Raw genomic sequence first — 15,138 nt, 5'->3', positions numbered from 1 at the left:
GAGGCTTTTGGCTGGGCAGGGCAGAGGATCAATTTTTTGGAAGTCTCACTGGTGAAGAATCAAAGATGTCCTGAGTGAGGTGTCTCGTGGCTTAGCAACGATGACGCGCCCAGTCTTACTTCTCGTCGTCGTGTTTCCTTTGGCCTTGTTGTGCCTGTCTTAGGGAGTCGGAGCTGCTCATCACCTGTGTTCAGCTCGGCAACGAAGACTAAAGATGGACATTGTGTATAGGGTTGTTATTGTCAAAGTTGTTTGTGCGTTCCGTATAGGTTTTGAGTTACAGGTCAATTATTTTTTTAATTGAGAGACAAAATTCATGTCATTACATTAAAAAACAGCAGTGTGGAATGGTTTCCCCTCCCCTGCCTCCAAAGTCCAAACAGCACCAGGGAACAGGGTCCCATGGGGTGGTGGTCTGGAGGGGAACTGATTTGGTCACCAGCCTGAGCCCCTGACTGTGCAGTGTCCACAAAGATCCCGGGCTGCTCCTTCCTCCCAGAGGAAGCGTACAAACCTGGAGGGGAACTGCCCGTCTCCTCGGCTGACCCGTCCACCTCCTTCTTTTCCCCTCGTGTCCGCCGCTACACGCGCCGCCGGAACCCTAGCCTCCACCGCCACAGGTGAGTTGGACGGGACCCTTCTCTGCTGTTCTCCGCGTACTTCCCGCCCGGTCCAGCAGTGAGCAGTCTACTGATCCACCTGATCCAACTGGCGTGGTGCAGGCAGCAGGGATGGAGAAAGGAGCCTCGGAGGCGTCGCCCCCTTGCGCTCGCTGCGGCAAGCCCGCTCAGCTTCAGTGCGTTTTTCTCTCCTCCTCTGGAACATACCGCTTCCTCTCTCCGCAGCGATCTGCTGTCGACTTCTTCCCGCCGCGTTTTGCTTGGCACCTGCTGCCGAGTTTTCCCGCTGCGTCTTGCTTCGAAGCTCTACACCGGTCCAGCTAGTAATAGGATCTGATGCTTGACGCAGCTTTGTTGTGACGCCATTTAGTATAAATTGTAGAAAAATTGGTTATCTTAGCTCTCATCTGCTTTTAGTTAGAACATCAAAGCAGAACCAGGGTGGCTCTGATTGCTGTGATATTCGGCTGCAAAAACAGAGTTATAGTTTGGAAAGTAGCACGTAGTAGACATGTTGATTTCTTTAAGTAATTGCTTATGCTCTGTTGTTTTGATTTTCAGATGCCCCAAGTGTGTCGAACTTAAGTTACCGCGTGAGAATGCAGCTTTCTGGTCAGTGACAAGCTTCTCTCGTTTCTGTTTTACTGCATTGGAACATCATGATAGTAGGAAGTTCTCAGGAGTCAGGATGGATGCGTATCAGCATTGTTTTCAGATTGCCTGATCGACCCCACTGGACGATTAGGCGACGATCAGGGCGATTAGTCGCCCCTGATCGAACCTAATCGTCCCCCTGGTCGTCCTGTATATTTGCAGGACATATATATGTATATATAGACATGTAGTCATATATAACACTATATATATATATATATTATATAGATATATAGTCTGAACTGAAGTCTGAACTAAACTAAACTGAACTCAAGACAGGAGCTTCAGAGCTTCAGAAGTCTTAACTAAACTGAAGTCTGAAGCGAACAAAGAAATGAGAAAAGTTCAGACATCAGAGTTCGGTCTTAACTGGAGACTTCAGAGTTCAATCTAAAATGAGAAAAGTCCAGTCTTAACTGGAGATTTCAGAGTTCAGTCTCAAATGATAAAAGTTCAGTCTTAACTGGAGACTTCAGAGTTCAGACATATACCTTTTCAGATGAGGAGCTCATCTCCAGTCCCTGTGTTTTCTCCCAGCTGGTGTAGAGAGAAGGGTGTTGGAACCTTGAAGGGAGAGGGAAGGGAGCTGGGAAGAGAGAACTGAGAAGGGTGTTTTCACCCAGCCGGCAGGGAAGATGAAGAGACAAGAAGATCTGGGGGCGGCTACCTCTACTAATAATGGGCCAGTCCAGTCAAACAGACTGTTGGACTACCCGGGCCTTATTAACCGCGACTGATCGGTTGCTAGTCGATTAGCCATTCCATATTGTCGCCTAATCAGACGATATGGACGATCAGCCACCCTAATCGAATCGAACACCCTTATCGAGCACAGAGTACCGATCAGCTCGACTAATCACGACTAATCGCGATTAGTCGGACGATCTGAAAACAATGGGTATCAGCTAGTCTTATTGTCTTAACAAGTTAACATCACAGAGCATAAACCTTTCTACATAATTTAAAGGTTCATGTATCATTTTGATATGGCCTTATGTGGAAACTTCATCATCAATGAGTATGAAGTTAGTAAATAGCTTTAGATACCTTTATTAGTGGGTATGGTAGTTAAACACATCTTTTAATATCAAAGCATCCATTGGAAGTGCTGGTATACAGTGCAGGGTACAATTATGCTTCATGTGTTGCTCCTTCACCATTTTTTAACTAGTAAAAGCATAAAATTCTTTTGTGTCCACAAACCATTTGCAGCACACAGGATTGTTTTAGGGCAGCATGGAGCTCTCACAAATCTGTTCACCCAAAGCCTGGTGCACCGGCATCCCAGCAGTCTCCAGAAGGTTGGAAATATTGTCTGAGAAAAGGGCGGGAACGTGCATTGCAACTTCCTCGTTTTGATTGGACAGGGTAAAATACTATTATTACATCTGTAATTCCTTTGTAGGATCTGTTGTTAATACGTGTAGCATTACTTTTGCCTCTGGAATTACTGGGGAAGCTATTAAATATTGAACATTACTCAAATTCAATCAAATACAAAAGAACAAGAACAACAACAAAATTTTCTAGTTTCTTGTCCCAACCAAGTTTGGGTAAGCTAGGCCTGAAATCCAACAGGAGCCACCAAAAAAATTGGTAGTGACAACTCAAATTCGAACATTCCAAATTTATATTAATTTTCAGCTGGTTGATTTCTTATCTTCTTAAATAAATGCTGGTATATTCTGACACAACCTATGTGGAACACTAAGAATAACCCTGCCACAGCCATGCAAAAGGTTTAGAGCAGCAAATGAGCTATGGAAAAGTTAACTATTGTAGTGAATCTAACATTTATGCACAGTGAACCAATGTCTTTTGGATAGTTACAATAGTTTTTTTTGACTTGGTTATGCACCGTGCATACATGAAGCATTTCTTTTACCATTAACTGCACATTTGAGAGTTCTAGTATATTTGAGCAACAAAGTGGCTTCATGCATGCTGTAAACATGGCGTTTAACATTTCCTCCCATTCACAGTTTCACACCAAAAGAGAGTATTAACAAATTGAAAATTTTGAACATAAATGCAGTAATGCACCTTTATTCTTTGCTAATAATCTAGGATGGGAGGAATGAGCTATTTGGGTAGTACCTTTCTCACATTTATTGAATGATTATGTCTTTCAGTCCATTGAGACCACATCCAATATCAAAGATGCGTGTGGTGCCAGATGAAATTGAGAAGCCTGATTGGGCGCTTGATGTAAGTTCCTGTTGTTTTAAGTTTTTCTTCCTTCACAGTATGCATGCAGTGGCATCTCATCATTCCACTTGAAGTGATATCTCTTGCAATATGTTCTTTGAAATCTCCCTGACATTGTAGTACTTTTTAGGGAATTCCCAAGATAGAACCAGATAGTGATTTGCAGAAAAGAGTAGAGGTAAAATCCTTCATAAGTTTTTGAGTATCACATATGTTCCATGAACAAATATCTGATGATTACTGCTTTCTTTGTGCCTCTGTAGATTAAGACCCCTGATCTCATAGAAAGGATGAGAGTAACATGTCGAGTAAGTTCCCAGCATGTGTAATTGAGTGCTTAGTTCTGACATTAAATTTCACTTTTCTAGCTTTATCTCATACTATCATTTATAGATTGCAAGAGAGGTTTTAGATGCAGCTGCTCGTGTAATTAAACCAGGAATTACAACAGATGAAATTGATAGAGTCGTCCATGAAGAGACAATTGCTAGAGGTGAGATCGACCTCCTTTATAATTCAAATGCAACAAATTGAACTCTAGTTAATTGAATGATGAATTTCTGATCACTACAACTTTTTATAAGAAAAATACTATTGTGTCTTAATCATGCCTATTCGATTCTCTTATTGATCAGAACTTCCATTCTTGATCCTCAGGTGGATACCCATCTCCATTGAATTACTATTTCTTCCCCAAGTCATGTTGCACGTATGTTGTCTTTGTTTTAATAGTTATTGGTATCAGTTTTCAGTTTTAGGAGACTAAAGGTATTACTCACATTGTTGTCACTTGTACTCAGGTCTGTCAACGAAGTCATTTGCCATGGAATTCCAGATGCCAGGTCCTACTTGAATTTGCACACTAAATTGATCTTTCATTTGTCTAGTGATAATGACCTCTTCAGCGCCTTTCTTGAGTGTTGCTTTAGCCATTGTTGACTTACATGTATAAATATTGTCTTTCTATATTTACTTCCATGCATGAAGATTTATTTTTATATGTACTCACATGTATTACAAGTTGCAACTATTTATCTTTCTTGAGTTCTATTTGTATGGTAGCACCTGATAGAATCTGTAAATAATATGTTCAAATACATTGCATAGACCCATTCAATTTTGAAAGTAATTACCAGGGAAGCAAGTCAGGAGCTGATAAGTCTGATAACAGCACACATTTAGTTTGTCCTACAATAATTTGCATAGACCCATTCAATTTTGAAAGTAATTACCAGCGAAACAAGTCAGGAGCTGATAAGTCTGATAACAGCACACATTTAGTTTGTCCTACAAGTAGGTTTTTGGCTTGATTTCATCTAATTCACAATACTTGGTTTAGAGTTGGGCACGAGAATTAGGGAGGAGGTAAAATGACCATCTTACCGACAAATAATGTTCTCTAAAGTGTGCATGGACTGATAAAAAGTTAGTTAATGATGCAATTAGGGAATTGTAGAAACTGGAAAATAGGCTGAAGTTGCCTTGACGTTGTAGATCAACAAGTATTTTGAATGAAGACAATACAACAACAACAACAAAGCCTTTTTGTCCCAAGCACGTTGGGGTAGGCTAGAGATGAAACCCCGTATGAAAACCTCAGAGCTCAACCCCCAAAGAAAAAAAGGGGAAACAAAGGCAAAGGAGAACCGAAAAACGACAAAACGGGGAAACACATAAAAGAGATAAAACCCACAAGAACCAGCAAGATCTAAATGGGCACAAGAAAAGGTCAAACGATTAAGGAGGAAAAGCGAAACTATAAATCAAGGTTCTGGCACGTGAATTGCACACTTCCACCCCTTCCTATCCACGACGAGCTCTTTATCAATATTCCACTCCTTCAGGTCCCTCTTCACAGCCTCTGTCCACGTCAAGGTTGGTCGACCTCTACCTCTCTTCACATTCTCGGGACGCCTAATTATTCCGATATGCACTGGTGCCTCTTCAGGTCTTCGTTGGATATGTCCAAACCATCTCAAACGATGTTGCATAAGCTTCTCCTCAATTGGCGCCACTCCTACTCTCTCTCGTATATCATCATTCCGGACTCGGTCTCTCCTTGTGTGGCCACATATCCAGCGCAACATACGCATCTCTGCCACACATAGTTGTTGGACATGTCGTCTTTTAGTGGGCCAACATTCTGCTCCATACAACATAGCCGGCCGGATTGTTGTCCTGTAGAATTTGCCTTTTAGTTTGTGTGGCACCCGGGGGTCGCATAAGACACCCGCCGCTTGCCGCCACTTCAACCATCCAGCTTTAATTCTATGACTGACATCCTCATCGATGTCTCCATCCTTCTGAAGCATTGATCCTAAGTAACGAAAAGTGTCTTTCTTGGGTACCACTTGCCCATCAAGACTAACATCGCCATCTTCATACCCCATGGCACTGAAATCACACTTCATATACTCCGTTTTAGACCTACTAAGCCTAAAACCTTTTGCTTCCAGCGTCTGCCTCCACAATTCCAACTTTTGCGAAACACCACTCCTACTCTCCTCAATAAGTACCACATCATCGGCAAAAAGCATACACCACGGTATATCTCCTTGTATATCCCTTGTGACCTCATCTATCACCAAAGCGAAAAGATAAGGGCTCAAAGCCGACCCTTGATGTAGTCCTATGTTAATTGGAAAGTCATCGGTGTCCCCATCACTTGTTCGGACACTTGTCACAACATTAGTGTACATATCTTTAATAAGATTAATGTACTTTGTTGCTACTTTGTGTTTTTCCAAGGCCCACCACATTACACTCCTAGGTACTTTGTCATAAGCCTTCTCCAAGTCTATGAAGACCATATGCAGGTCTTTCTTTTGTTCCCTTTATCTCTCCATAAGTTGTCTTAGTAAGAAAATGGCCTCCATAGTTGATCTCCCGGGCATGAAACCAAACTGATTTTGGGTTACGCTCGTCATCTTTCGCAGGCGGTGTTCAATGACTCTCTCCCATAGCTTCATTGTATGGCTCATGAGCTTAATTCCACGGTAATTAGTACAACTTTGAACATCTCCTTTGTTCTTGAAGATTGGTACTAATGTACTCCGCCGCCACTCGTCGGGCATTCTGTTTGTCCGAAAGATGGTGTTGAAAAGCTTAGTCAGCCATACTATCGCTATGTCTCCAAAGCATCTCCATACCTCGATAGGGATACCATCAGGGTCCATCGCCTTTCCTACCTTCATCCTTTTTAACGCCTCCTTAACTTTATATTCTTGTATCCTTCGTACAAAACCCCTGTTGTTGTCATCGAATAAAATAAGTTTTTTTTACGAAGGGGCGAAGCCCCCTATTTCATTAAGAAATAGGAAAGTTTGAAACAACTGCACCCACGCGACCAACAATCCAAAAGGAACGACCAAGGTCAGATCTCTATCTAGACTCCTAACACTATCAAACTAGATCAGTGGAGGGCCTAGAATAGCAGATAAAGTTTGACCTACGATTAGCAACATAAGCCTTTCTTATTTACAACCATAACATGGCAGACTGGTGCAACAAAGTATACTGAACTAAGGCAACCACCAAAAGAAAGGATAGCGCCAGCACCACCATTCAAGTTCCAGCTTAAGATCAACCAGAAATACGCCTGTCGATCGGGCACCACCCAAACGCCCGGCCGAACGCTTCACTTGCTGTCTTTCAGATTAGCTTGCTTCCTTGGACCACCATTTTTTGCTCCTTCTTTTTCTGTCGAATAGCCCAGGAATCCAGCCAGAAGCAGCAAAGAAAAATGATGTTAGAGGGATCAAGCATAGTTTTATTCCCAAAGCACCAATCATTTCTAGTGCGCCAAATAGCCCAAAACATAGCTCCACAGCCAAACAAAACCAGATTAGCAATCATATCTTTTGGTCTACAAAACCAGTTGTCATAAAGGTTGCTAATACTACTCGGAATCATCCTCAGATTCAAGGCCACTTGAATCACTCTCCACATATATCTCGCAATGGGACAATGAAAGAATAAATGATCAATGGATTCATCCACGCCACAGAAACAACATTCCAAAGAACCATTCCAGTTCCTTTTCTTCAGATTGTCTTTAGTAAGAATTTTATTTCTCACAACCAACCACATGAAAATCTTGATTTTCTGTGGCAACTTGGATTTCCACAAGAACTTATATGGAATCAAAATTTGATCTGCCATTTTCTTTTTGTAAATAGAATTAACAGAAAAGCCTTTTCTCCCCAGACTCCATATAAGTCTGTCCTCCTGATCAGACAAGAACACATGATTGCAACATCTCACCATCTCATCCATTAGAACCCTCAGATTACCAACAATCCTTCTTCTAAATGTAAGTACCTCAAAATTAGAAGCCAAGACAACATTAACCGTAATATCTTTATCATAAGCCAATTCAAATAGAACAGGAAACTGAACAGACAAGGGCAGATTACCAATCCAGTTACTCTTCCAAAAGCTAGTCTTCAAACCGTTTCCCACCCCAGATTTGCAAAATTTGTAAAAATTATCACGCAACCTTAGAATTTTTTTCCAGAAGTGTGAATCACCTTGTTTTTGCCGGATCAAAATAAGGGGTTTTCCCTTAATATATTTACTGGTAATAATTTTTTGCCATAAGCCATTCGAAGTTTCAATATTCCAAAGCCATTTAGTCATTAAGGAATCATTCATAAAATCGAGATTCAGAACACCCAGACCTCCCTGACTTTTTGGGAGAGCACACCGACAACCAGTCAACTAAATGACATTTTTTTGGACTGACGACCCCCTTGCCAAAGAAGACGCCTCCTAAGAATATCAATCTTTCAGATAATCGACTTAGGGGTAGGATAAATCGAAAGCATATATAACGGGACATTGGATAAGCAGCTGTTTAAAAGAGTTAGTCTACCACCTAGACTCAAAAACCTACCCTGCCACCCAACGAGCCTTTTTTCCAATTTTGCAATCATGGGCACCCAGAGACTTTTATTTATCTTCTTATTATCAATTGGCACCCCAAGATATTTCATAGGGAGACAACCAATAGGACAAGTGAAGATATCAGCATACAAATAGTCAATTTCCTTAGCTTTTCCAAAACACAAAATTTCACTTTTGTGAAAGTTTATTTTCAACCCCGACATGCTTTCAAACAAACACAAAATGAATTTAAGATTTCGGGCACCTTCTAAACAATCTTGAATAAGAAAAATGGTATCATCAGCATATTGTAGGCAGCAACATCCATTTTGGATGATATGAGGAATCAAACCCTCAATCAGACCCTCAACTTGAGCTTTATGGATCATGCACGCCAAGCCATCAGCAACCAAATTGAACAAGAGAGGAGAAAAAGGATCCCCTTGTCTAACCCCTTTATGAGTGGTGAAGTAAGGCCCTAATGTATCATTAGTTTTAATGGCTACTTTGCCACCTCGCATAATTTTCATTACCCAATCACACCAAGTACTCCCAAAACCTTTTTCCCCATCATGGTATAGAGGAAATGCCAATTTACCTTGTCATAGGCTTTTTCAAAATCAATTTTAAGGACCACACCGCTTTGATCTTTCCTCTACCTCATGAAGAATTTCATTAAGGGAGATGACCCCATCCATAATGTATCTGTTTTTAATGAAGCCGTACTGAGAGTCACTTATTACCTTTGTAATACAACTCGCCAGCCTGTTATTCAAAACTTTGGAAATAATTTTATAACACACATTCAAAAGACAGATAGGTCTGAAATTCTTCATGTCAACCGCATTATCAACCTTTGGTAACAAAGTAACCATCCCATAATTCAGTCTTTCAATATTAAGATTTCCAACATAAAAATCCTTGAATAAGTTCAAAATACATTTGAATCAAATCCCAAAAGTTTTGAAAGAATTCCGCAGGAAAACCATCCGGACCAGGAGCACTATTATGCTTCAACTCGAAAATCACTTTTTAAATCTCATTAATGGAAAAAGGAGCCGTTAGAAATGATCTGTCAGTGTCCGACAACTGCTTCATATTGAGATTAGAAATATTAATACTAGATAGAACAGAAGGACCAAAAAGATCTTTATAATAAGAAGAAGCAATTTTATTGATACCTTTAGAATCATTCACAGAAATACCATCATGACACAAAAAGGGGATTTTAACCCGTCGCTTCCGACCTTTCGCTAAAAGGTGAAAGAATTTAGTATTTTCATCACCCTCAATGATGAATTTCTCTCTTGCAGTTTGTTTTTTTTTGCAACTTTCTTCTTCCATGATTTTTTTTTCAAATTCCACTCCAAATCGAGCTTTTCGATTCTTTCAGCATCCGAAATACCCATAACTTCGCATTTTTTATCTAAAATGTCAATATTCTTCATCAGCTCTTTTTTAATTTCAAATATCTACCTTCAACGTTAATATTCCAACCTTTCAACATTTTCTTGAGACGCTTTGTTTTTTCTTTCCAAATCTCAATACTCTTTTTACCTCTAACAGGCAGAGCCCAATTATTTTCAACCAAACTCCTAAAATCAGGTCTAAGTCTCCAACATAATTCTTATCTAAAATCTCTCACAGTAGGGGGAGTAAAATCAGTTTTGAGACATAAAGGCACATGATCAGAAAAATATCTACTAAGACCAGAAACATTCACATTATTAAAATGCAGATCCCACTCCGGGCTAACAAGAAATCTGTCCAACTTTTCATAAGTGGGGGGATTTCTATTATTAGACCAGGTAAAAAGCCTACCACTAAGCTCCAATTCAATCAGATCATGTACATCAATAATAGAGTTAAATAAGGAACTCCACTTATTGGTGCCACCAGGTTTGTTTTAATCTGATTCTTTTCTAAGAATGTTAAAGTCGCCACCAATCAACATTGGATGAGAGCATTTGGAGCACATAGAGGATAACTCACTCTGGAATTTCTATTTTTGATCATTTTGAGCAGCCCCATAAACATTAATAAAATTCCAAATAAATCCTGATTCTTTTTGAATCACCAGAATACGAATCATAAATTCTCCCACTTCTTTCTCTCTGACATCAAAAATGTCAGCATCAAACCCTACCAGCAAGCCTCCAGACCTACCATTAGGGGGAGACCAGACCCAAGCAAAATTTCTATTACCACCAATGAAGTTCAACCAAGAGTCTTCAAAGTTTTTCTTGTTGGTTTCTTGCAAACCAATAAAATAAATTCTCTCTCCTAATAGTATCTCGAAGGAACTCACTTTTCACTTCTTTACCCAGACCCTGACAGTTCCAAATTAAACCTATCATTCTAAACAATTTTGGGTCTGCCCCTCATTCTGACCTCTCCACTTAATAGGGATGTTCCTATTTTTAGGAGATTTACTATCCTTTTTTTTCTTCCTCAGTTTTTTTCCTGTGACGAATTTTACGTCCTTTTCTGAGAACCATAACATCATCAAGATCAGTCAAAGCATTATCCACACTTTCATTATGACTATTATTTTCCACCTCAGAATCAAGAATGTCTACCTTGGAATTATCAACATTAAACTTAACAGATTGAACAACCAAATTTTTTCTAGAGAGCTCTAAGGATTTAATCAGATTTAAATTTTCCACAGCATCATTAAAAGAAGAACCTAATTCCACCCATATTTTATGAGCAACATCCATAAGAACAACATTATCAGTATTAAGAACAGAAAATGGATTGTATGACGTACCTTTGTTAATGAATGCATCTTTAGCCATTGCTCTTGCTGCTGCCTTATCTGCAATCTTCATATCTTCAGTAGACTCCAACCTGCTGCTCCTCCTAACTCCTTCTGCCAGCTCTCCTTCCATGGATCCTCCTTTCTTAACTCCAACATTCTTACCAACATCTTCAGAACCAGAAACATTTGTATTCGTTTTTCTTTTCTCTTGAGGAGGAGAAGGAATAAGTTCATCATCCTTGATGAATTCCTCCAGATCCTGGGAATCCAGCAAATCATCCTCACTATCATTGAAATCATCATCTTCATTACCCTGATTGTCAAGGTATCCTTTGGCTCCTTCAGAGCTTTTCCCAATCTTCATACTATCAGAATGTTCAGACTGAGACCCAGCTACATTAACATGAACCGAAGAAACTTTTAAGGGAGATTTTCCCTTAACATCCCTGCCAGATTCTTTATCACCACTTTTGGCTTTTTTAATAGATTTCTCAAAAGAGAGGTCACCAAAGCCTTGTCTATCAACAGAAGCCCTCTTGCCCAGATTTATAGATTCATCATTCCACCCTTCATCAGTAATATTATCAATTTTAAAGAAGATGTCATACAGAAAAGGTTTGACACCAACTTCAATGATAGGGGGAATCATGGCCACACTCTTAACATGAACTTTGAATCTTACAATTTCTTTAGAGTTTAAAGATAAAATGTCTACTTCCTCCACAACCCCAATTGTAGAGCCCAATTCACAGATAGCCTGGTAATTCTGAAGTTCTTCAGGCACATTTTCAGCCACAATCCAAACAGAATGGAGTTTGGATTTTGGCTTAGCCTGAGAGCTCCACGAAGATACAGAGATTTTTGCACCAGACAATTTCATCTTCAGTTCAGGGAAATTAATCATCTCATCAAGCCTCTCTTGAGAAGGAAATTGCATCAGGAAACCAGAGTGACACTTGGTGGCTTTCCAAGTACGGCCCCAGGGGAAATGAAAACCGAAATCCTTCTCAAGATCCTCACCCGAGATCAAACCCTCAACAATTTTAACCAAACCTATTAAACTGCGCTTCGGTTTATTCGACAGCGGTTTGGAGAAATGAGAAGAGTAAAACCCTAATCCATCCGCCGCCATCCCAACAATAGGCATGCAAGGCTTGTTTTGTTTGGGGAGAACGCACCGAGCGGTATTATGTGTTTCTTTGCGATAGATCTCACACCACAAAGATTTGAAGCACTCCCTAGCATGATGGCCATCCATACCACATTTTTGACAGAAAACCCTACGCACCATTTCATTAACTTTAGAATGGGAGGAGGGGTTTTAAGAATACCTGTCTGACCGCCATCGCTGGAAGACGAGATAGGGATATCATCTTTGTTCTCGGGCTTTCCAGTCCCCGGCTTCAAGCGCCAGCTAAGGCTCCGGTATTTTCCCCAGGATTGGGATCCCTGAGGCGCATCTTTCGGCCCCAACGGTCCCAGTTAGGGTTACGGTTCTTCGGATCCATCCGGAGCGGAGCAGCCGAGAGACCCGGGAGGGGCCACTCCTCGGCGATCGCGGGCGGACGAAACGGGGAAGAAAACCAACCACCGCAGAAACTAGAACGCGACGAGCACGGGAGAGACCAGAGCCGAGAGAGACGCGACGCGAAATGGGGGAAAGAATGTGATCCAACGAAGTCGGGTGGAAACCCTAGCCGCTTACCTGAAGACAATCCTCCACCGCGCTCCGACGCGACTGCACGTCGCCCTAGGCCGAGCGAAGCCGACTTCACAGAAGACCGACCAATGCCGGGGGAATGCGCGAGAGGCGGCCCATGTACCACGGGCGCGATGACACGGGCCGACGATGAACAGGAAGAAGACGCGGTGGGAGCAGGGCTTCACCCTTTCTTTTTTTCCTCCGCATTTTTTTGGTCTCCCTACTTGTCCCGAACCAAGTAGTACACCGTCGAAGACAATAAAAGAAGTTATAACAAGTTTTTTGAACTGGTGGTGATAAGTAGGTTGGTAGTAGATTTTAGATTTGCGAATACCAGATTCTGACTTTCTAGTTTCATGTTAGACACAAGTAAAGCTTTTGTTTGTTTATTAGTTGCACGTCAATAATAATTTCACTATCATTAAGTTTTGTCCAAGTTGGTATATTTGATTCCAATTAGTTTTGATAATTATCTCTTTTCTTTTAACAGGAAACTTGAGGATGGTGACATTGTAAATGTTGATGTAACTGTATACTATAAAGGTGTTCATGGTAAAGCCTCCTCTGCCTGATATGATATTTAACTGCTGAAATGTACTATGGTGTATTTTTAATTAGCATATGTCTCAACATCAGGTGATTTGAATGAGACATATTTTGTTGGAAATGTTGATGAAGCTTCCAAACACCTTGTACGTTGTACCTATGAGTGCTTGGAGAAAGCTATTGCGATAGGTGACATTCTTTGTAATTTGACATTGCTGTATTATGCCTAAACTTCTAAGCAGAAATAAAAAGGATTTCCCTTTTTTTGATCCTTATTACATTTTTCTAAGACCATCAGATCATACTTAGAAAGGATATACTTATGACATTTGAACATAAACATATTCATGTGCAGTTAAACCTGGAGTTCGGTTCCGAGAGGTCGGAGAAGTCATAAACAGACATGTTTCAATGTCAGGTTTATCTGTGGTTAGTATTGGCTCGGTATAGAATTAATAATTTTAGTCACTACCTCGATTATATATTTGTATCCATGCCCTTGTGATTATCTTTCCTTCAGGTGAAATCTTATTGTGGCCATGGCATAGGGGAACTGTTTCACTGCGCCCCAAACATTCCTCATTATTCAAGTACGTTTCTTGCAACTATTTCTTATTTATATTTCTTGTATTAGTGCAGTAAATATGACGCTGCTGTGCAAGCTATGTCATAAAGGCTTCACAGCTGGGGAGATATGCTGGTGTTTTTTAATGCAGGAAACAAGGCCGTTGGTATCATGAAAGCTGGGCAGACATTTACAATTGAACCAATGGTCAATGCAGGCAAGTTTATGTACTATATAGCCCCATCAAATCCCATATCTTATGATTTACAGTTCAAAATTTTTCTCCAACACCTGAGCATTGAGCATTACTGTAAAAGTGTTCATATTCTGTAGGGGTTTGGAATGATCGTCTGTGGCCTGACGATTGGACTGCAGTGACTGCAGATGGTAAACGGAGTGCTCAATTTGAACATACACTTTTGGTGAGTACTATGAGTTTCTAGTTTGTCTTCGAGGATCAATTCTGGAAGCTGTTTGTCATGCAGATGTTTACGTTGTGCAAGAAAGAACAAATGTGTCACGTGCAATGCTATTAATTCTGTGGGCGTGGGAAAATTTAAAGGGAGCTTTTACCCCCTTCAACTTGTTATATATGCTGTTCTATGCTCCAGGTGACAGAAACAGGATGTGAAGTTTTGACGGCACGGTTACCCTCATCACCGGACGTTTTTCCATGGTTGAAGAAGCCGTGATGGGGAACGCCACCAACAGCAAGTGATACTGTTACACTGGGTCAGCAAAAAGTTTTGTTCTGCTCTATCAGTCGGCCAAAGCTGAAATTTTCAAATATTCTAGATCAGAGTGATTAGCATGCTACTGCTGAACAGTCGCAGCAATTGTCTATCGTGCGGAACTATTTCTGGGAGTGTGTATTGTTAAGTCGGTTTTCTTCGAGTTATACGAGACGTATGGCTTCTTGAGATGTGTCACCAATATGATTATGCCATCAGTTTACTTTTGATTTCACAGAACACAATTTCCATCATTTCGAGTAGGTTATTTTTTATTGGATTCAAAACCCACAACCGCCGCAGCACCCGATGGTTCATGAGAAATGTTGCCATCCGCGTCCTCTAAAAAACTGGGCAAGGACTTGTGTAGCAATGTAGCATTACAACCAAGGTAGGCATTTTCTGGAATTTTTTCTTGAACCGCAGGATCAAGAGAAGGCTTTCTGAAAGCTGGCTGTCTAGAA

The 15,138-nt window shown here is 40.7% G+C and overlaps 1 protein-coding gene across 2 annotated transcripts; it reads left to right on the top strand.

Annotated features, from left to right (window-relative positions):
* Positions 1–373: 373 nt before the first annotated feature.
* On the top strand, positions 374–14,911 carry LOC100274208 (uncharacterized). Of its 2 annotated transcripts, none has more exon segments than NM_001148580.1 (17): positions 374–620; positions 723–796; positions 1,182–1,232; positions 2,487–2,642; positions 3,407–3,482; positions 3,613–3,660; positions 3,746–3,790; positions 3,876–3,975; positions 4,140–4,191; positions 4,283–4,324; positions 13,323–13,384; positions 13,469–13,567; positions 13,734–13,807; positions 13,899–13,968; positions 14,095–14,160; positions 14,277–14,365; positions 14,555–14,871. In NM_001148580.1, coding segments are annotated over 16 exon segments (1,176 nt in total). In that variant the 5' UTR covers positions 374–620; positions 723–731; the 3' UTR covers positions 14,636–14,871.
* The last annotated feature ends 227 nt before the right edge of the window (positions 14,912–15,138 follow it).

The sequence above is a fragment of the Zea mays genome, chromosome 1, assembly GCF_902167145.1.
Source record: "Zea mays cultivar B73 chromosome 1, Zm-B73-REFERENCE-NAM-5.0, whole genome shotgun sequence".
Classification (NCBI taxonomy): Eukaryota; Viridiplantae; Streptophyta; class Magnoliopsida; order Poales; family Poaceae; genus Zea; species Zea mays.
This window is presented reverse-complemented; position numbering and strand designations above follow the sequence as displayed.